Raw genomic sequence first — 21,452 nt, forward strand, 5'->3', positions numbered from 1 at the left:
CAAAGGTCACTCTCTTTTTATTTATTTTATTAAAGACAAAGGCCATTTTTTCTGATAGCACTATGGGCTGAAATGTGACTTTGCCTGGAAGGTAAGCAATGGACCTGCTACATCCATGCAAGGCTTGCGTTTTACTGTATTTTTACCATGGAATACATCTGTTTATTTATTTGGCAAGAAAATTGGATTTCTTAAGTATCAACTACGTATTTGTGAAAACTGAAGTTTTCCAAAGGCATTCAATGCTTTTTTTTTTTTTTTCTTTTCTTTTTTTTCCCTATGTTGATAAAAGGTATTGATGAAAGTTACTAGCATGTAGTATGATAATAAATGCATTTCAGAAATTAAAACCATCACAAAGACTTCCAGTGTTGCCAAAGTCTCCTATGTGTGAGTTCAGGTAAAGCTACTCCTAAAAGTGAAGGAGGGAAATTGCACAGGAATTCTCTGATTTGGTACAGGTGCCTTATCAGTTCCCTCATTGTGGACCCTCCTGCAGGGTATAAGAGCTTGATGAAAATGTGTGATAAAGAATTATGCACTGCTTTCCCCTCTCCCATTGGGCATGGTTCACCAGCAGTCAGCGTGAAATTGGGCAACCCTAATGTTATTTTATGTTCATGAAAACAGAGCTCAGAGGTAACCCCTTGCTGAAGAGAGGGACATGAACATGACTGAAATCCATTTCTCTTGAGTGTAGTCAGGGTCTAGCTCAAGATTCAGAATATGATCAAGTCAGAAATAGTCCTTACTTTGAATACATGACTGTTAAATTGAATCGATGTTTTGCTGCTCCAGTCCTCCCTTAAAAATGAATAAAAAGCTAAAGTCATTGAGGAGAGAGAATACCTGCAGAGTGATGGACCCTCCCATCACAACCAATAGGACAGATTCAGGATTTTTCTAGAAAAGTTATCTGCAGATTCATAGATTATATACTGCAGGGCAGCATTCTGATACATAGCACAGTCTGCGAACATCAGTAGGGAAGTTCTTAGTGCATCTTGGTGGATACTGGCTCCCTCCTCCTCCTCCTCCCCAGTTTCATCCAACTTATTTCAGTTTAATTGCAAACAGCATTTAGTCACGAAATAACCTCTGGGAAACCATGTACATAGTCTCATGCTCAAAAGTGCCCACATTTTTACAAATCCTCCACCTATTCTCATGTATCTGAGTCATTCATATGACTTAATTTGTGATTTATTTTTCAGGTGGTCACATAAACCCAGCCGTTTCATTAGCCATGTGCGTGACTGGAAGATTAAAATGGACCAAATTACCAATTTACATATTAGCACAACTCCTGGGAGCATTTGTTGGAGCAGCAGCTGTCTTTGGGATTTATTACGGTGAGTACACCTTAGACATGGTCATGGGACAAACTAGAGGTCAGGCTGTCTCTAAGGCCCCAGTTTTTCAATAAATGCCAAGCAGGCAGAGGACTGTTAACACAGAGCTAATGGCAGGACTGAGGCTGAAACCATAAAGAAAAAGGGAAAAAGTATAAAGAATTTGAAGGAAAAAAAAGGCTCAAACATTCCAGATATCCTACAACTTTTCTGAAACACTAATACTGCAGGAAATGTTCTGAAATTTAGAAAAATTATTCATGGGAAATCAGATACTCTGAGATCATGTATTTCTCAGTAAGGATTTTAAATTACTTAATAGCCAGGATATAGGGCTATTCATCTTCCAGGCAAATTAGAAACATTAAAGACGTGATCCAAGTGCCTGTAGGCTAGTATCACCAATGCCATTCATTGAGGTTACAGGATATGAGATCAAGTCCCTCCTGACTAAACTGCAGACCACCCTAGACAGAGAACTCTCCAAGGCAATGAACTCCAGGTAGTGATGAAGGGGTCACATACTGGGGGAGGAGGGAGAGATTACCCCTATCCTTAAGGCATGTTTCTATTTTATAGTGTGCCACAAAGGGAAAAACAACTCGGTAAATCTTTGACTTACATACACAGGTGTCCCTGAGTTGATGAATCCATGCAGTCAGATCAGTTCCTTTAATCACCTTCTCCAAAATTCTGCTTCTGCCCCAGCTATGCTGGGTCTGGATGCAAGAAAATAAAAAAATAAGGAAATGCCTACTGTAAATCAGTTAGGTGCTCAGTACCAATAGAAATCAGGAGCAGAAAAAAAAAAAAAAGTTAGAGTTAGGGACTGTGGTTACTATTTTGGGCTTGGTGGTATTTTTTATTTGATTGTTTGGTTTTGGTTTTGTTTGTTTAAGGTTAGTGTTAGAGTTTGGGAACTTCAGGGCTTGCAATCAAATTATTCTGATGCAGAAGTCATATTACACTACTTAAAATAGACTTAAAATATACTAACATAGATGTATGTGGATTTACAAATACAGTAACTTAAATAAACTATGAAGTGAAGTTTTGGGCTACTTCCCTTCCCCTTGTGGATGACCAGCATAGCAGTTGGCTGTTAAGCTCATGCAGAGTGAAAAATTCAAACTTGTTTAGAAGAGGAGGTCTCTCAGGAGAGCTCATACCCAGAACAAGTCATTGCACAACTGTCAAAGAGAATAGCAGTAATTCCTCCTGGCTGGGAATTCCAAAAGTTTACAAAGTACAGTCAGGATGCTATGCATTTCTCAGGGCATCGTGCCAAATATTGCACCTCTTACAGAATAATGCAAATGTGCTCAGAATCAGAAAACTCTCCCTTGCAGGGAAAAAAAAAAAAAAGCCCCATTTTGAAGGCTGTGATACATAAACCAAGTCCTTCAATGCACAGGAGGAGAGGTGAGACGGGAGGGAATGAGCGCATCACCTCAAATCCATTAACTATGCTCCCAGATAAAATAAGCATTTTCAGATGAGCATGTGAAGTGCACACGTCTATCATATATATCCTAGTCCAAGCAAACCTAATGCTTATGGAGAAGTGCAACCAGGTAATTGCTGTTTTCTACAGACGCCTTTATGGAGTACAGCAACGGAACACTTGAAGTCACAGGACCTAATGCCACAGCACATATCTTTGCAACATATCCAGCTCCATACCTATCCCTCATAAATGGATTTGCAGATCAGGTAAGTGCACTTGCTGTCTCGACTCTACAAATTAAACATACTGAAAACTATAAAACTAGGCAATAAAAAATACATAGCTCTTTAACGGGTCTGATGACTCTCACCATTTTGGTCATACATCACTACGTACAACAGCAATGGGAATGCAATGCTGTTTGCGGGGGTTACATTTTAGCCATATTTTACAAGCACGTTAATTTCAAGTTGTTCTTTCCACATACATCATATTAATTGTTGCACTCTACATGTGTTTAATGCGATTTGTGTAAGAGGTTCTCCCTGGCATAAATCAGTGTTTCTCCATAAACTTCAGCAGCATTATGTCTATTTGCATCAAAAAGCAGCTCATTTTGTGATTCTTTAAGAAATGCTTAAACAGCCAGTGTAACACCAGAGTTTTCTGCTACCATAAACCTCCTCTCCAACCTTCTCTTTGCAAATAGATTTGTGATATTTGTTATTCTTTCAAATCACTGAATCTCCAAAATTCTCTACTTCATTTCCATCTGTATCTTCTAGTCCCACTTACCCAACAGTGAAAAATGCAGTTTCATATCTCCTCACTACTTCTCACCAATTTACCTGTTCAGGCATACATGAAACAAATACTGTGCAACTGAGCTATGAAAAACCAGGGATTGCTAGAGCACAGCAATTCCTCGTGTAAAGGGCAGGACAATTGTGAAATCTGAACAAAAACAATCAAAAACAAACCTTAACACCTTTGTTGTGACTTTTTGTGACAAGTTCTGAATTTTGTTTTGGAGCAGGCAGCAGATTTTTCTTTCCATTAAGATCCTTTTGCCAATGGATATTTTAAAATCAAAACCAGATGAAGTAAAAAAGAAAACAAATCAAACAAAAAAAAATAAAATCAAATCAAAAGAAAGCCCAAACTTGTCACTTTAAAATCAATGTAAAAATTGTATGTTTTGACATTGCTGAAACTTCTTTCTGTTTTTCCATAAAGTTAATTATTAGCAAAATCAGCATTTACAAAACATTTGATTTAAGCAGAGCAGCACTTCCATCAGAAAGTCATTCCAAGAAAATTTCTTTCACCAGCTCAATTAGTATATGCAATAGAGAGATCATGAGATCATGTTACAGTTACACATGCAACCTTAATTCAGGTGATTTGGGTAAGTTTTTAGCTGCTCAGTTTGGATGTTGTGGACTTCACTTTTTTCCCCTGTGCTGTGAAGTGTCTGGATAAAGAGGTGCATATTTAGTCTGGTAATTTATTAGAATAAGCTACTGTCACATAAAGCACTTTTTTATCAGTGTAGTGGCAGAGCAGAACTACAAAAAACAAAACAAAACAAACTGTTGAACTGAACAGAAAAAAAGATGTGGAAACAAAGCATTAGACCTCACACAGGAAATACCTTTTAAATCCTCTATTTTTTCCACACCAGGTTGTTGCAGAGTTTTTGCTGTGTACTCAGCACATTTCTTGTTCTTTTCTTTCATCACATATATCTAAATTCCTCCTTACTGTGAACTAGAGAGACACTGGGGTTCAAACTGTGATACTTTGTATAGTGGGATAGATCTAAATACCAGCTTTAAGCCACCACAATCCATAGAGATGTTGTAGCTCTTCTTTTCATTATTAGAAGCAACCTGCACATATTTATTCAATATTCTTTTCTTTGCATTGGCCAGGTGATGTCAACAGCTGTTCTTCTTCTGGCTATATTTGCTATTTTTGACACCAGAAATAACAGAGTACCAAAGGGCCTGGAGCCAATTGCAGTTGGACTTCTTATAATAGTTCTTACTTGCTCCCTGGGAATGAACAGTGGCTGTGCCATGAACCCAGCCAGGGACCTCGGCCCAAGGCTCTTCACAGCCATTGCAGGATGGGGAATGGAAGTATTCACGTAAGTAAGCCTGGATATGAAGTGAAATGCTTTTGGCTCAAATTGCTTCCTAGGAAAGTAGGATCCTGATCCAACATGGTACCAAGTCATCCTTTATATACATATAGGTAATTCCTTGCATACCAGAAACTACTCATGCACTTTGTCAGACATGCTCTAGGTACTGGGCTTTAAAAAGGATTTCCTGCTTCTAGGGCAAATCAAACACACATTATCTCTAATATCAATCATTGCTTCAAGCAGACCCTTCCCAAAATATTAGAAATTCTTAGAGGTCACTGAAAATATAAAATAAGTGCTTTCTTCTCTTCTACTGCAGCTTTTGTGAAAAAAAGAAATCATGAGAGAGTTAGGTGGGAATATATACTGTGTGCTATAAAAACATAGATGTATCAGACTGATTTAATCTGTTATTACTACTGACTTATTGCAGAAATATACAACAACCTAAAAGCCTGATTTCCTGGCTGGGAGTGAAGGAGTAAATGAAAGAAAGCTCCCTTCATTTCCCCACGTTTCAGAGCACACTCTCAAATCCCTGTGCATGTGTGCACAGGCACACACACACTCTTGGCTGGCCAAACACACAGCTAATTAGTTGAACATCAAATCCACAGTTTACACATATCTAGTGTAAAACCACTCCAGGAAGTCTAAGTGAGAGTAATCTGTCATCAGTAGTTGAATCTTCTGGTTTATTTTTGTATGCTTTGTTTTTCCGGTTATTTACAAGTAGGAATCCCCAGAAGTACTGTAGATTGCTACAGAACCCTAGCTAATAGAGATTTCATTTTAGCTACTTCACTAAGTACAAATAATCTGTATTTACGTAGTATGACTTCCATCTACACAAATCAAGTGCCTTGGTAGAGGAGTACAGTAGCAAGGCTTTTCTCATACAAAAGAGCAAGACACTGCGAACAGAGGAAACAGGCACAAAGTCATGCCCCGGGCCAGCTCCAAGGCTGGGATATAACACAGCTTCTGTGAGCCCGAGGCTGAAATCTGCTCTCTAGCCCAGTTACCTCTGAAATTTTCCTCCTCAGCAGCTCTGACCACTGTGCCATTAGACTGCACTTCTTAGAATGGCAGCCTGCAGAGTGATATCCCATACCTAGCATCCAATACCTCTTAATAGTTGTTTACTATAATATTAACTATAGCATTACATGTTAGAATCTGTAACATATTATGAAGTTTGATATTACATTGCTGAAAAGTTTGAAAGCCTGATTGTACTGTGATCTAGTCACAAAATACCTGTGAACTGCACTCCTCTCCTAAAGTAACATCATATGACTTTACAATTTACGATACTTAAGAAATTACAAGGAAAGTCTACATCTGTACCAACATGGGCTCTTCCCTAAATTAGTTTTAGGATTTATATGCAAGGCAGAAATGTATTCCCACTGTAAAAACCATACTAAGAAATCTAAAAATGGGAACATAATAAGCGAGATATGGTATCTCTGGTCATGGCCAGAACAAACTTCCAGCAGTCTCAGGGAAGTATAAACTGAGGAAGAAGTTTTCCTCTCTACCTTCAGTTAGAATCCTACAGCTATAACTAAGTTCAAGGGGGTGGTACAACATGAATATTTTCTCATCCATTTACAGAGCAAACCCGTATGGGACTTAGGAAGAACTTGAGCTTTGTTAGGTGCCTTGGATCAGCTAGAGGCCACATGAGAAGTCTGTACAATCGTAGCTGGGATCCTGAGCCTCCCTGTACTCTGCTGGCATCACATATGTACAGGGAACTTAAGTGATACAGCCAAAGTTGGTAACTAAACCTTGGATGTCTTGGCCTAACCAGGATTCACAGCCTTGAGACAGGTGTTTAAGCTCTTTGGTAAAAGGCAGGAACTGAGACCTAAGCATGAAGCCTCTTCTGAGGCATGAGGGAAGTGTTGCACAAACTGAGCAATAGGAAATACTGAAGAGACATTAAACTCTGCCTGGAAGCATTTCACAGGGTGACTGAGTCGCTCTGTCCAGGTCAGTGAATGCTCAGTGGTGTGTACAGAGCAGCCAGGGACCACCACGAAAGCATCCCTTTGGACTAGGTTAGAGAAGGCTGAGACTCTCTGACGCTGTGCTCCATACATTGAGATAATCAGTGCTCACAAGGAAAGCCCACTTTACCCTTCTTCATGCTTACCAGAGCAGTAAATTCTACTTTTATCTGGCAGCGAGCTGTGAGTACACCTGAGGGAGTTCTCCCACTGGACCACGGTGTTGTCCAGGGCTTTGAGAGGCAGCTGAGGTGGGGTCTGTAAGCGTTGCTGTTACTGGCACGCACCTGAAGGAGCAGTTTCCCCAAGACCTGCTCCCGGGTTGTGACACAGGCTGTGGCGTGGTTTCCCTAGGCAGTGGGACCAGCCTAGCTTTGGTTAGAGGCTCCCACGAAGCTGTTCTGGCCGGCTGCACCTGGCTGGGTGCGGGTATCTGCATGGTGCCTGCAGAGCTCAGCACAGCGGGCCGCCTCAGAAGCACCTGAGGAGTCCCTGTCATGGGAGGCAACGGCCGGCTTTGGGGACGTTTCTAGCGATTTGCCCCGTGACCACGAAGACAGACAGCGGCCTTCCTTACCCTAACACTTCAATACGCTCAGAAAAACCCCACGTGTGGTTAGCGCAGCCTCGACTATCGCGACGGAGCCGCCGTGGCGGTGGGCGCGAAGCCGCGGCCGCTGAGGAAGGCGGAGCGCGGCCGGGCCCTGTGAGGCGGCGGGGCGCGGGAACGCTGACACCTCGCGGCCGGCGGCGCTGCGCCAGGGAGCGCCGCTCGCTGCTCCCCGTGCCGGCCGCAGGGAGCTCCTGCGCCTGTTTGCAGCGAAGGAGGGCTGAGGGTCGCGGAAACTCGTAGCTCAGCCGTGCCCCCAGCTCGCTGCAGCTTTGGCATCGCGCTCTGCAAAGGCTTTGCGGCCGCCGCCTTAGCAGAGGATGGCTGGAGCGCAGCTGGGAGCAGCTGCTGCAAGCCTAGGCCGGGGTCCGCAGGTCAGGCAGGAGCCAGCACGGCACAAGTCGGGCCGTGGCACAAGCACAGAGAGAAACCTGCTGAGAAACACCTTCATTACACGCCCACACGTACACGCATACACAGGGATTATACGCAGGTAGCTGATGTGCAGCGTGTTGCGCTGGTTAATTCGGTAAGACCTTTGTCCATGCTTGTTCCAGAAACTCGGGCTCGGCAAACAGTCATGACTAAGCACCAAACAGATCTGTAAACTCGGTAGAACGATATCACGAGTTACATTATACCCGCAGGGCAAAATTTAAGTAATTCTAAAGGCAAAATACGCACACATAAACGCACACAAGGCATTTTTATGCAAGGAATAATAATACCATCAGTAGCACCGTGAGATAAGCACTGCTCTATTCTTGCATTGCAACAAGCACATTTACTCCTGCACAAATCTACACAATATAATTATCCGTACAGCTTCAAGATTTCCCTGGCAGCTTCCCGTAGAGTTCCTCTCACAGATGAATTTGTGCCTTGGTATTTCTGGGAGGAAAAAAAAAAGTCACTTCTCCATTTTCAATGTGCATGAAATTGAGGTGGCTGGGTTTTCACTGCAGGCTCAGACGTTGAATTAATCCAGCATGCTATTGAATCAAAACACCTTCATGCAGCAGTACAGTTAAGAAAGCCTGTGCTCCAAAAGCACTAGTCAGCAAGTTACTGTCTGAATGACAGCCTCCAGGAAAGGGAGAGCAATTATGCAGGAGACTTGTGCTTGTTGAAAGAGGCTGTTATGTATTGATTTTATACCTTTTAATGGTGGACTTCTTTCTTAAAAAGTGTTTCTAAATCATAGAATGGTTCTACACATTTTAAAATAAATCTTATCAATTGTGCAAAGTGAATTTAAACATTTCATTGGAACCAATATTATTCTGCTGGACTTTTTAACTGAGCACAGCAGTTTTACGAAAAGTCAATTTGTAGGTGTATAAAACTTGTGAATACTTGTTTACCTCTTACCGAACGATCCCACATTTTAAACACAGAGAGGACACTACATCATGAAATTTGAATCTTGACCATTCTAGTCAAGTATTTTTTTCAAGTACTTTACAGTCTGTGCATTTTATTACATTCCTCAAGGCAAACACATTGGAATCAAGTGTAATCTATTATAGGTTGCCAAGAGGAACACCGCACATACTATTGCAGGCCTGAACGTGCAGATCTCCATGCAGATGAGATAACCCATTACTGCAACATGCATTGCATTAATCACTTCTGAAAACCCATTCATGAGCATCTGGCAATAGCATCATTCAGGATTGCTGTGCAATAAATATATCCCAGTTCATTTCATTGCAAGTCAACGAAGTCTGTTTTCCACAAGGGAGAAATTATCACCTGTCCCCCAAACAGCCATGCAGTAAAGAGGCCTTATTTTCTAAGGTGCACGTACAGTACTTAGACCTGTGCCCCTGGTCGTTATTACTTAGTATTTCATTCACAATATGGGCAGGACAGACAGGGATGTCACACGTTTAAAGACATTTGAGACAAAACAGAAAGGTCTATGACATATTTCTTCATTGCCAAATAAAATGTAGGGCACTAACTAGAGTAATGGATAATGATAATTCTTGTTTATTTCTTACAGGGCTGGAAATAATTGGTGGTGGGTCCCTATAGTTGCACCTATGCTGGGAGGAGTACTTGGAGCTATTACCTATATCATTTTTATTGAAATTCATCACTCAGACACTCATCCAGGAGAAGAAAATGATGTATACGATAAATATGAATTGACAAACTGAATTGACAAACATGTAGTAAGAAATTAAGAATTTTCTTTCTTGTTATGTTGTATCATTTTTCTATGCAAATGATTGTTTGGACCATTTTATAAAACCCATATGCCTCAATTAGATATTCACATTTCAAAACAGAAAATTTGTGTAGAAAACAAGTTACAAACTGACTTCTTTTCATGAAACATAGGGCCGATCACATTCAAATCAGATAATTAAATTATGAAGGGAAGAATAAATTGTTGTTTCTTTCATAGTTTTCAGATCCAGTTATCTCCTAGATGAAATTTTAGTGAGATGATACACTGACCTGTTAATTCAACACAGATGATCTTAATCATGCTGCCTAATTAACTGAAAATAGATGAGATTGTTATGAAACTGCATGCAAAGGTAGTTAATTGGTTCAGTGCTGAATTAATGAATTAAGAGCACATCTCACTTCTTGTAGCCATTATTTAAGAATGCCTTGTCTGAAAAAAAAAAAAAAAAAAAAGCCATACCTGAATTGCCTAAACATCAATAGAAGTAGTTTTACTAAATCTTTATGCTGCTACTGGTTGAACAGTAAGGAGTTAGCTCATCAGTGATGAGGTTTAGTAATTCAAAATATGAACATGAAAGATAAAAAAAAAAAAAAAAAAAAAAAAAAAAGTGTTACAAGTTCAACACCAAAAAGATAAAGCTGTACTTCTGCACAGGCTCTTCATGGCAATAACATCCAGTTATTTTAAAACAATTTACTTGACCTTTTTGTTATCCAATATTAAAAACCTAACCTAGAATATTAGTCTGAGTCTCTCCTGCTGTGCTTTCTAAGTTCCATTCCTGTGGAGATGGGCCAGCAACAGAGGCTTGTGCTGTGTATAAGTTAGCACATGGACTGTGTCTGTACAAGCTTTTAAGAGGCCCTCTGCTGCTGCTGATCTACGTGGGGGGATTTCATCTGCTTACTGGGAATAATTTTTATTTAGGTAGCAGTAATTAAAATTAGAAACTGGTCTCAGACCTATTCCTAGATCTGAATTCCTCATCAAGCGTCAGCTCCACATTACATTTCTGAAGCATGGGTTCTCTCTGGCTAAACGGAAGTAGTTGGGCATATGCCACTTCCTAAATACTTAGCTGATGCTATTTCAGGACTGTAGTCAAGCTTCAACTTTGAAAAATGAAATTATTTCTGCTTAAGCATTGTGAATTGAATGCATCCAATAAATTCAAAGTTCATTTCTAATATACATACCTACATATATACGTATATACATGTGCATGGTTGGTGGTGGTGATCATGAATAAATAGACATCCTAGTCAATGATGCTCCTGAGCTATTTTCAAGGCAAAACTTCAAGGTAACTCTTCAATGCACTCATTTTAGGTCCTATTCCCTTTGGATTCCTACAGCTCTGCTCCCTAGAATTCCACACTGTTTTCTGATCTCACTCCTGAAGGAAGGAACCCTTCGTGTTGTCAGTAACAGCCTGTGCAATTCAGTGAGGTATCCACAGAAGTGATTTGGAAGAATATTGTTGTCAGAATTAGCCGTAGCGTTTGGGCAGGTCATGCCTGTGTCACTGTGTGTCTTTATCACGCTCCCTCGTGTGCCACACTGAATTCATGGCAGCAGAGGGATAGAATTAGCAGGTCAGGCAAAGCTTTGCTTGCTGCATCTCTAAGTCAGATGATGCTATATACTTCAGGGAGTATAATTCCCGTTTTAATGGTGTTTTTGAAGAAAACTTGCAGAACTGTAATGAATTTAGGTTTCCCAGACACTGTACCAACCTTGTGCAAAATGCTGATTTGATTTACCCTTTCTCTGACATGGGTTAAAAATTTATATAGCTATATAATGCAGCTGAATATGAAAAGGTAGGATTATTTGGAGAACCATGATAACAAAAGAGGAAGGTCCACAGAATCAGTTCTCTGTTTATCTGAGGAGATCACACCGGAGAATCAAGACAATGTCGCAGTTATTCATAACTGTAGGCTTTATATTGACAGCACATACAAGCAGGTTCATCTCTCCTCTATACACTGCACTACGTAAAACCAATTGGTGTGTAAAAGTGATTCTGACCTGTTCTGTTGCAGACTGAAACTCCTTTTACTCCCCATTGCAGAGGGCACTCTTGTGTGTTGGTGGTGTCTGACAGTAGCTGCCCTAAGTGACTGCCAGCCACCTGTGTCTGAGCAGAGTTTATGAAGGTAGGAACAGGCAGAGGCTGCCCTGGATCTGAAAGGCCCTTGCTCTTCCACTAATGCCAACACCTCACATGAAATATCTGTGCATGAAAATACAAAGAGACAAATAGCCAATTAACCAGAAGAAACTGCCGACGTTGTTTTTTATCCAAAATGGTAGAGGCAGGTTTTATCACTTACTGTGTGAGAATTTTGCAGTCAGTAGGCTTCACATGCACAGTACAGGTCAGGAATGAGAAAGGGACGGTTTGGTTATACGACACACCGAGTGACCAGCCCACACTTGCTGTGTGGCTGTTGGCCGAGGTATACAAGGTCTACGTTTTCTCAAAGTCCTTCTGATTAGAACAGGTTCTGCCTGTAAATCAACATTAAATCTTGTTTCTCCTACTTAGGCCATTCCTATGCTGCAAATTACTGTATAAATTACATCTACTTGTCTAAAATGATCAACATGCCAGTTGTAAGTGGTGACACATTGGTATGACAGCACAGCAGTATCAAAAATATGCTCCGATCAAGTTGTTGTCAATTGTGTTTGCTTAAAGAACTCATTTTAAAACTTTAATTTATCATCACATATGTTCAAAAATTATTTGAAAATGCATGGTACCAATACTGCAGTTCGTCTTGCCTTCACAAAGGCCAGAAGTTTATTCAGGAAGGTGTTACAGATCTACCTCAGAGGTGGTGATTTTCATTTTTAGCAACACGGATGAATTCCTGCTTCAGGGACGAAACTCAGCTGAGTCTTAACTATGGAGCCATGACCAGTATCTCCATAATAAAATGGGAACAATTATCATCTCATACTCTAAGCTTTTGCAGACATCAAGATCGGTTTTGTGCAAAGAACAAAATGATTGTTAATTTGCATAAACTGTACAATTTTCTAATATCAACTGATATTCAGTGGTCACACTCATACTGAACCAATGTAACACAGTTGGCAACAAGAAACAGATTTTCCAGATGTAATATATGGTGGTTAATGAATTAATAGTAATCAAACTTGATCATACTAATGTTGAAAAAAATCATTTTCAGAGCTTTGCTCAATTTTCAGTTTGCATTTGTTCTTTTTTGGGCAATGTGTTTGTTCTCTGGAGCTAAACTTAGTACTGAAGTAATTTGGAGAGTGATCCTGCAAATAGCACTGGGTGAAAGGTTGGCTACTGCATGCTTTTTCACAGAAGCCAGTGGAATTATTCACAACGGGGGGCAATATAGGTGTTTGGAGAATCAAGCTTGGAGCATTGTGGAAACTGTACTTTCTTGTAGTTTTGACTGTGGATTTGGATGAATGTGGTGGTGTTCAAAATAAATACAGTCATTCCCTAATAAATACATTCCAGTACTATTTTTATTTTCGTAACCAAATAAATAAATAAATAAAAAATCTCCCCTCTGGCATCTAAGGACATATTAAGAAATAAATAGCTGCCTGTTACAACCCACAATGTTTTACAGCCTCGTGCTGCAAGAACACATTGACTAACAAGCTGCGTTCCCAGTGCACGGACTCCCTGTGGCAGATTTTGTGGGTCAGAGCAGTGCCAAAGCACAGAAATGCTCACGAGTGAGTAATGGCCACCGCTGGGCCAGGAGGCACCCATGCAAGCCCTCGCCTCTGGACCTTCTCCTGCTCCTGCCTGGGGGTGCCCTCTGCCACGGCTTTCCCAGCAGTCTGAGGACAGCCAGAGCCTAGGGGGCTATTTTGCTTAAGTCCTACTTTGGAGACTGCTTTTAAGGCACGCATATATCACACCAAAATTTCGCCTACACTGTTTACAAAATGCCCCAAGTTAATTTATCTGATTTCTACTCTGCAAAGATTAATATTTGTTACAGAGATGTGCTTTGCTCCTTTCATTTAAAAATAAAATAATAATAAAAATAAAGCTGTTCTGTGGGGATGAAAGGTGAGAGAACAATTAAGGAGCTTCAAATTTACTCAGGAAGCCACAAAAGAAAAAAAAAAATGAAGTGGCAACAGGCATTTTATCCTCCGTCCATCCTGATGGCTCTTACCTTCCCAACAGTCCTTCTGATTTTCTACATTCTCCTCTCTTTTTCTGGCCAACACTGCCTGCTCTGCTCTCTCTCTATACAGTAATCTCCAGAGATTTAAATACAGCATGCTTCTCTCAGCCACTTACGAATCTTAGGAAGTTCTCATGAGAGCAAATTCAAGTTTCACCTCACGTGCTTGGTTTTTGGCAATTGCTTGCATTTTTCCCCCACACTGTTCCCACCAAGCAACCTTATGCTGGAAAATACAACAATTAAGTGCAACTTCCAGTAACAGCTGCTCTTTTTCTGTTTAGCACAATTGTTATTACATAATAGATCATTTGTTTCAAACGCGCTATTTTTAAGAGCACTTTGAAAGAAGAAGGCTTTAAAAATTGTACAAGATCATCCAGGAAATAAATATTCTCTGCAAAGCAGTTAAAAGTTTGGATTTTTTTTTTTTTTTTTTTTTTTTTTTATCTTCTAGTTTGCACCTGCATCTTGTTATAAAAATTTACACTTACTGCACTGTGAGTGTATTTCTGCTTATTTGCACACTCTTAGGGCATAGCATCAGAGGAGAGGTAGTAGATAAATAGCCATTGGTGTTTCTTTATATATTTAGATCAAATAGTAAAGAAATCCATGTGGTATAAAGCTAGACATTAGACATGTATGTCATTTTTTCTCTCTTTTCTGAACCCCAGCTTCCTGATGTTACTAAGAGAGGGAATGTAAATATTACAGCACCTTAAGCCATCCCCTTAAAGCTTCCAGCCAGATGACCCAGCTAGATCCTTTCCCACGACGGGAGGACAGATTAGTGCTGTCCCTCTGACCTGCCTAGGGGCTGAGCACCCTGCTTTAAATTGTTGGAAATCGAGCTTTACAAACATTGCTCCAACCATCCAGAAATCAAGAGGGAGGATTCAATTAGGCACTACACCAACCAATAAAGGGATAATAAAGGGATAATAGAAGTTCAAAAGCTGGTGAAACAAAGCAAGCCCTTTTGGGGAAAGATCATCCAAAAGGCTCGTAAAGCCTGGTTACTTCAGGAAATACTGAAGATTTTACTGGGGAACACCAAAGGAAAGAGGCAACCACAGTGTGAAGATCAGAAGATTGTCTCTTTGTTCACCTATCAGAAAACTTGGGTCTATCTTGAATAGAAATTGAACAGAAATTCAGACATTCTCAGTATTATCAGAAGGACCATTTTGGACTCATTAATACTATTATTTTCTCAGCATTTGACACATAATAGCCTAACAGGTGAAGAATATTTTCCGTATCCTTGGAAATAACAGTACTCTCTTTCAGTGGTTGACTCTTCTCATGAAACCTTGCCTGCCTTCCACATGTTAACAGAGTTCTGAATGAACAAGCAACAAAGCAAGGAATATATTAAGATTTGGGAAGTCAGCACTGAAATGGAAGGAACTGACCAGTATCAACCAAAACAGAACAGATGCAACACTTTCCATGGCATGACCGAGGCATCGAATAACAAACATAAAGCCAAAGAAGCAGCATGTGGTTGGCAGCAAACACTACTAAATTAGGGTCGGGTGTTTCATCAATACCTATTAAATGGACTTCAGAAATATGATATTTGAGAAAAGGACTGAACTGTAACCATGTTGTTTTCCATAGTAAAGGAGCAAAATGTATTTGAACATTTTCAGGTTAGTGAAAAAACATCAACAACAACAACAAAAATACAAACAAACAAAAAACAAATCTCAGTGGGAGAGAGGGAAATAGTAACTTCCCTGAATTAATTTCCAGCTCTGTGAACTCTGCTCCAACCCCTCAAAAGAGGCAGTAAGGCTCTCTGCATTAGAACTGCACAGTACCAAACCCAAGATTGTTCTATCTTCATTTCCATCAGGCAGATGACAGCATTTTGAGTGCTGCTGTTTCAGATGTTCAAAATATTGGCAACTGACGCCTATACACTGCAGAAAACTTCTTTTACATAACCATTCTGACATCTAAGGAAGAAAGCCCGTTTGGCTACAGTGCAGCATTTCATCTCATGTATGTGTAAATCCCCAGTGGTTTTATGTTTTTCAGGCGGTAGAAACAACACAGGTTTTTGAAGATACAGGCAGTGAAGAACAGCTATCAAACACAAGTAAACGAGGAGATGTGAATCCAGGTGCCAGACTGCCACGTAATCCCAGGGGATAAAGCAAGTGCAAGGGCTGCTCTTGCAAGTCTTCAAGAATGACAGACACAAACCTTGACTCAGAAGCAAAGTCTTCACACCTCCAGGCTGCTCACAGAAGAATACTTCAAAGACACGGGCCATTTATAAATGCATATGCAAACACCACTAGCACTTCTAAAGCTCCCAATCCAAGAAAACAGAAATGAAAATATTATGGCTGAACAAAATAAGGATGTGAACACAGACATTTCAATCCGCTCTGTCACAAGACAATGCTAAAAGCTATGGGACGCTGGAAGCCAGTATAAACCTCATTTGCTATTGCAGGTGGTTCCTTGAAATTATAGCACATAAGAAACTAAACAGTACAGCTTTAAAACAAAGGACAAAAATCTACCTAAAATAGTTATCCTGCCTGCAAGTAGAGCTGTATCCTTTTCTTCTTCCTCCAAGTCTTTAATCTGTTTTTTATTAATACAACTGGCTGCAGGCCTCTTTTTCTCTCTCCATGGCTCCTGTCTCAACTGTGTGCCACCAGTCTTTTGTACCCCTTGAGCATCAGCCCTTACCCACAATGTTCTGTTTCCATGAAGAAGAATGAAAAAAAATTGGGGAGGAGGGATTTCAGGTATATTTCAAAATGCAGACAGTTCCATGCAAGTTCCAAACGTACATTGGGCTTTCAGCAACTCATCTGGCAGTGACACTCTTTTCAGTGACACTCTTTTTCCCTCTCTTTGATCAGCCACGTTGCGTACAGCAACCTGACAGGGCAGTAATCATCTCCCTAAGGAACATCAGAAGTACATAGGTCTGGACGTCCCCCAGGGTAGTCCCTAGAACAAGAGACCTACACCGGTGTTGGTGGATTGTTATTTAGTATAGAGGATGGACCCTGAGAAACTGGAGTTAGCTACACTCTGACTGCAGTCTCTGCCACAGGATAGGATGCATAAATCGGTAAGAACCAGCTTGTGTTCCAGGTGCTGCACTGAAAGTGTTTAAGGCTAGCACAGTTCTTATTTGTACATCTTATTTCAGGTATTTTCACTAGAAAATGGAAAGCTAGAGACAAACATATATCCCATATAAATTATAAAAAGCAATTTTTGGGGCACAGCCATTGTGAAAAAATGTATCTTCAGATATAGAAACTTTACTCCATCCCCAAGGAGGGAACGGGTACAGTTTATAGAAAAGTTGTAAGAGAAGCCCTATGATCTAAGCCTTTTTGAAAGCGTTTAAACATTATCATGACCAAAATAACCATGCTCAAAAATACTTAAGTATTTTTTGCTTTACAGTTTGCTTTGCTTTAAAAACTTATTTTTTCCTTAATGGCTTTGTAACATCTCAGCCTCTCGTTATAGATTTTTGTTTCTGTCATCACTTTTCTTGGTGCTTCTAGATGTGTTGAAGTTCCAGATCTTCTGATTTATTTTTTATTTTTAAATAAAAAGCAGCTTTGGTGTATACATGGAAGCTCCTGATTCCATGCATATGGTGTCTAACCACAGACGAGCAACCCATTATGCACGGGGCTTCTGGAAAACTGCAGCTGCTCTGTTAAGGAAGATCCTGAAGGCTTGATCTCACAAGCCTTCCTACTGCTTCAGTGGTTTGGGGAAGATTTTCCCTGCCAGAACAGCCCTATATTCTGTAGGACAGCTTTAACAGAAGCAAAAAAGCCTAACATAAAGGCCATAATGGTACCTCAGCTTCACTGCTGGGAAAGGAAGAGGATGGCCAGCCCACCTAAGAGGCTTGCAGTGTCCAGTTGTTCTGCAATAAGGGTCAGATAAAAGCTGAGGCAGAAAAAAAAAAATCTGTTATAGCAAATATAACATTGCTGATGACAGCAGCGATGCATAAGGAGGTACTTCAGGAACATGATTCCTCTGCTGAGCACCTTTGACCAAGGCAAGTTCCAAATGCAGGGCTGAGGTGAATGGAAGTTGCTGAGGCTGCTGCCATAAGCATTTACCTGGCAAAGAGCAGTTCCTGGCAGAAGGCCACACTTTGAAGAGCCCATTCTTTTTCAGAACATCAGCACTGCAACAGCACCTGGAATACTTTGCCAGTTGTGTATCAAAAGCCACAGCTCTTCTAAATTTCAATAACCAGTCCTATACTCACCGGTGGATTTAAAAAAAAAAAAAAAAAGTTTATATTTAAAACACGTTTTATTTGTATAGGAAGCTCTTTCTTACTATTATTTACTATATAATTTTTGAAGACATTGACACAGCGATCTAAGTGCTGCAGATATACATGTATATTATCTTGATGTAAAATATACACAGTAAGTGTGTGAGTATGTCAAGATCACAATATATTTTTAAGAAATATTATTTAGCTGCCTGATCTTGAAATACATGGACCATATCTGACTTTATTAAGCTGTTTGCTTGTCCTAATTTGAACATTTTTCAAATGTTAACAGCTTGTTAAGAATTAATTTGTAAGAGCAAGATCACTTGATTCCACTGTTTTTACAGAGGTGGCTTCTGTAGTCAGCAGCAGTGTAAGTCTGAAACAAAGCAAGCAAATGTGAGGCAGATAGGAGATGCCAGATTTAGAGCACTTAGATCCTCTCTGCCCAGATGGAACACGGTTATTAGACCTTAAGGTCTAGGCACAGACTTTTTTTGTTCGGTGTTTGTATGATGCCAAGCACAACGATGAGTCCCTGTAGTACTGGAGATGATAATATGAAGTGCACCTTCTCCATGCTGCTCTGCAACAGGCCTCAACCATGAATTCAGAAGCTTTTATTGTAGGGGGAGATAGCTTCCCCTACACCATTTCTGCAATCCTTGACCTCTCTGCTGAGACTGCTAATAATGCAATAATCCAATGAATGCTGAGACTGGTGGCTGCTTTTTATGACGAGATATGTTTCTAGTAACTGAGATCACCATACTCCATGCACAGAGTTTCAGAGGCAGATTCTGGTCCTTTTTTGTGCAGAGAGAAATTCAGCACAAACTTATCAAAAGCAGAAATGAATTATTTATATTTAGCAATGAAAGCACAAAACTTATTTGTATCCAAAGGGAGAAGTCCCTTGCAATAATTATATCAATAACTGCAGTATTTGACAGCTGTGGAATATGTGAAACAACGTTTTGAGCAGGACTTCTATGTCCATATTCCATTACCAGACTCCAAGTGCCCTAAATTATATTTTTTGCATGAGGCAGAATGACTTTATACTACTCTCAGACAGTATGACTAGTATCTCTGGGGAGTATCATAGAAAGGTCATGTGTATCTCACAAGACTATCCCAAATCCCTAGATTTTTAATAAACACATTAATCCATCCTAAGTAGCTCACATTCCATCTACAGTTCTATTTTTAGGTTATTTGTTGTACTTATTTAAAAAAAAAAAAATGTGTCACCAGTTCTGGAGGATTTTTTAAGATAGGAAATAACAGCTACCTTTTTATGTGAAAGGCTGCAGGGGGAGCAGGGTGCTTCCATTACAGCACAAGCTGCCAGCTGCTGGAGCTACAAAGGAACTGCTTATTATTGAAATAACAGGTTGGAATATCTCATGTCAGCAAGGATCTGATGTAGCAGCTTACTCCTTAGTCAATGTCTGAGACTTTCCTAAGGGATAACTATTTTTTTCCCCTGCTGCAGTGTTAGAAGCTAAAATATTAAAGAGAGGGATTTGCTCAAACAAAACAAAACAAAACAGAGTAGCCCCTTAAAATGACTTCAGTGTCCTGAATAATACAAAAACAAGCTCTCCACAACAGGGTGGAGAAAGGTGCAGGCCATAGCAGTGAGGGTTAGGCAATATGTAATAATTGCAGACAAATTGCAAAGACATTCTGATTTTAGCATTCAAGTTCTGGAAGCCTAGACACAACTCTTTTCCTCAAGATATTTATTCGAAAAACAACAACAACAAAAACATTTTATTATGAACACTGGGTGATGTTTATATGTGTGTCCATACTCAGAAATAGATATAAAATAGTAAGGAAGCTTTGCAGGTATAAAACAAGCTGTTGGCATGATTGAAGTATATGGACAAATGACTGCTAAAATGATATTTATGCTAAAATTTTGGCATCGACTAGACGATGTGTGTTAAAACTGGATCTTCATCTAAAATAACATTTTCTGATTTATTAGAAAGTTCCAGGATGAAAACAGAGTATTTTCCTATTCAATTTTCAAAAATAGAATACTTTAAGTGTGACAACTTTGACTTTTCTCCTCTTTTCTTCTTTTTTTTTTTTTTTTTTTTTGGGGGGGGGGGGGGGGGGGGAGGGGGGAGGGGAAGGTGAGGAGAGAGGGATACCACACAGTTTTTTAACCTTTTCCTTAATTTAGTATTTTTTCCATTTATCATTTCTGTATCTTCTCAATATTGAAGAAGTTTTGCGACAGAAGAAGAAAATGTGAACAGTACATCATTGAGGACAAAAAGTTTCAAAAAGCAAATTCAGGAGACAAAGAATTGAATATCTTGACCAAGCAAAAGACAATAACTTGGAGAGATCAAATAAAATAAAAGTTATGTGAGACCTAGGTAATATGAAGAGATAACTTGGGCTGTATGTTCTCTACCCTGGTAGAGAACACTGTTAGGAGCACTATGAAAATGAAAACTTATCAAAAGTGTTGATTACCCTACAATCAAAAATAGGCTAATTGGAAAGACAAATAGTGAAAGATCCATAAAATGTATAGTGTTAGTACATTGCCTAGCGATGCTACAAAACAACATTTGATCTTATGGGACCACAAATTTCTTGTCATTGTAATTTCTTTTATCAACTAATGAATTTTAATCAGAGCAATGTTTGCACAGTAGCATTTACCAATATAAAATTATGTATACATAAGCACGTCATTATGAGAAACAGGATAGCAAGTTCATTGCTTAATTACTTAATATAAAATTATGTTTAGACCAAAGATATAACGAGAAATTAATGAGTTCCCAGGATAGCTGAAAATAATATTAAAATACAATCTGCATATTTGTGTTCCAGAAGTTCTTTTTGCTTTGCATAATGTTCAGAGAAAGGCTTAAAACTCAAATCAAATCATGCTCACACAAATCCATCTCAGCTTTAATAACAGTGAGTGAAAGCAAACATATTCATGGTATGAAGTACACGTAAGAGTATGAAAACATACTCCAAAATTCCCTAAACTCTGTAAATGTATAAAAATAAACTTATCCACTGTTTGAAGTTCCCAGAAGAAAATGAAAACATACTTCAAAATGCTCTAAATCTTGAGTCATACCAAATGGACTGAGCATATTTCCAAATCCAAAACATAAATTGGAA

At 39.6% G+C, this 21,452-nt stretch overlaps 1 protein-coding gene across 2 annotated transcripts in view; it reads left to right on the top strand.

Moving 5' to 3' along the window:
• Nucleotides 1–14,380, top strand: part of AQP9 (aquaporin 9) — a 30,389-nt gene extending 16,009 nt beyond the window's left edge. Inside the window, exons 3-6 of one of the 2 annotated variants that reach the window (XM_082768818.1) lie at nucleotides 1,215–1,352; nucleotides 2,947–3,065; nucleotides 4,734–4,951; nucleotides 9,588–14,379. In XM_082768818.1, coding sequence (XP_082624944.1) covers nucleotides 1,215–1,352; nucleotides 2,947–3,065; nucleotides 4,734–4,951; nucleotides 9,588–9,744 — 632 coding nt within the window. In that variant the 3' untranslated portion in view covers nucleotides 9,745–14,379. Of the gene's footprint in view, nucleotides 1–1,214; nucleotides 1,353–2,946; nucleotides 3,066–4,733; nucleotides 4,952–9,587 lie in introns of both variants that reach the window. The other variant, XM_082768819.1, reaches the window with a different exon arrangement.
• Nucleotides 14,381–21,452: the final 7,072 nt, after the last annotated feature.

This window comes from Aythya marila (genome assembly GCF_965140915.1).
Source record: "Aythya marila genome assembly, chromosome: 11".
Classification (NCBI taxonomy): domain Eukaryota; kingdom Metazoa; phylum Chordata; class Aves; order Anseriformes; family Anatidae; genus Aythya; species Aythya marila.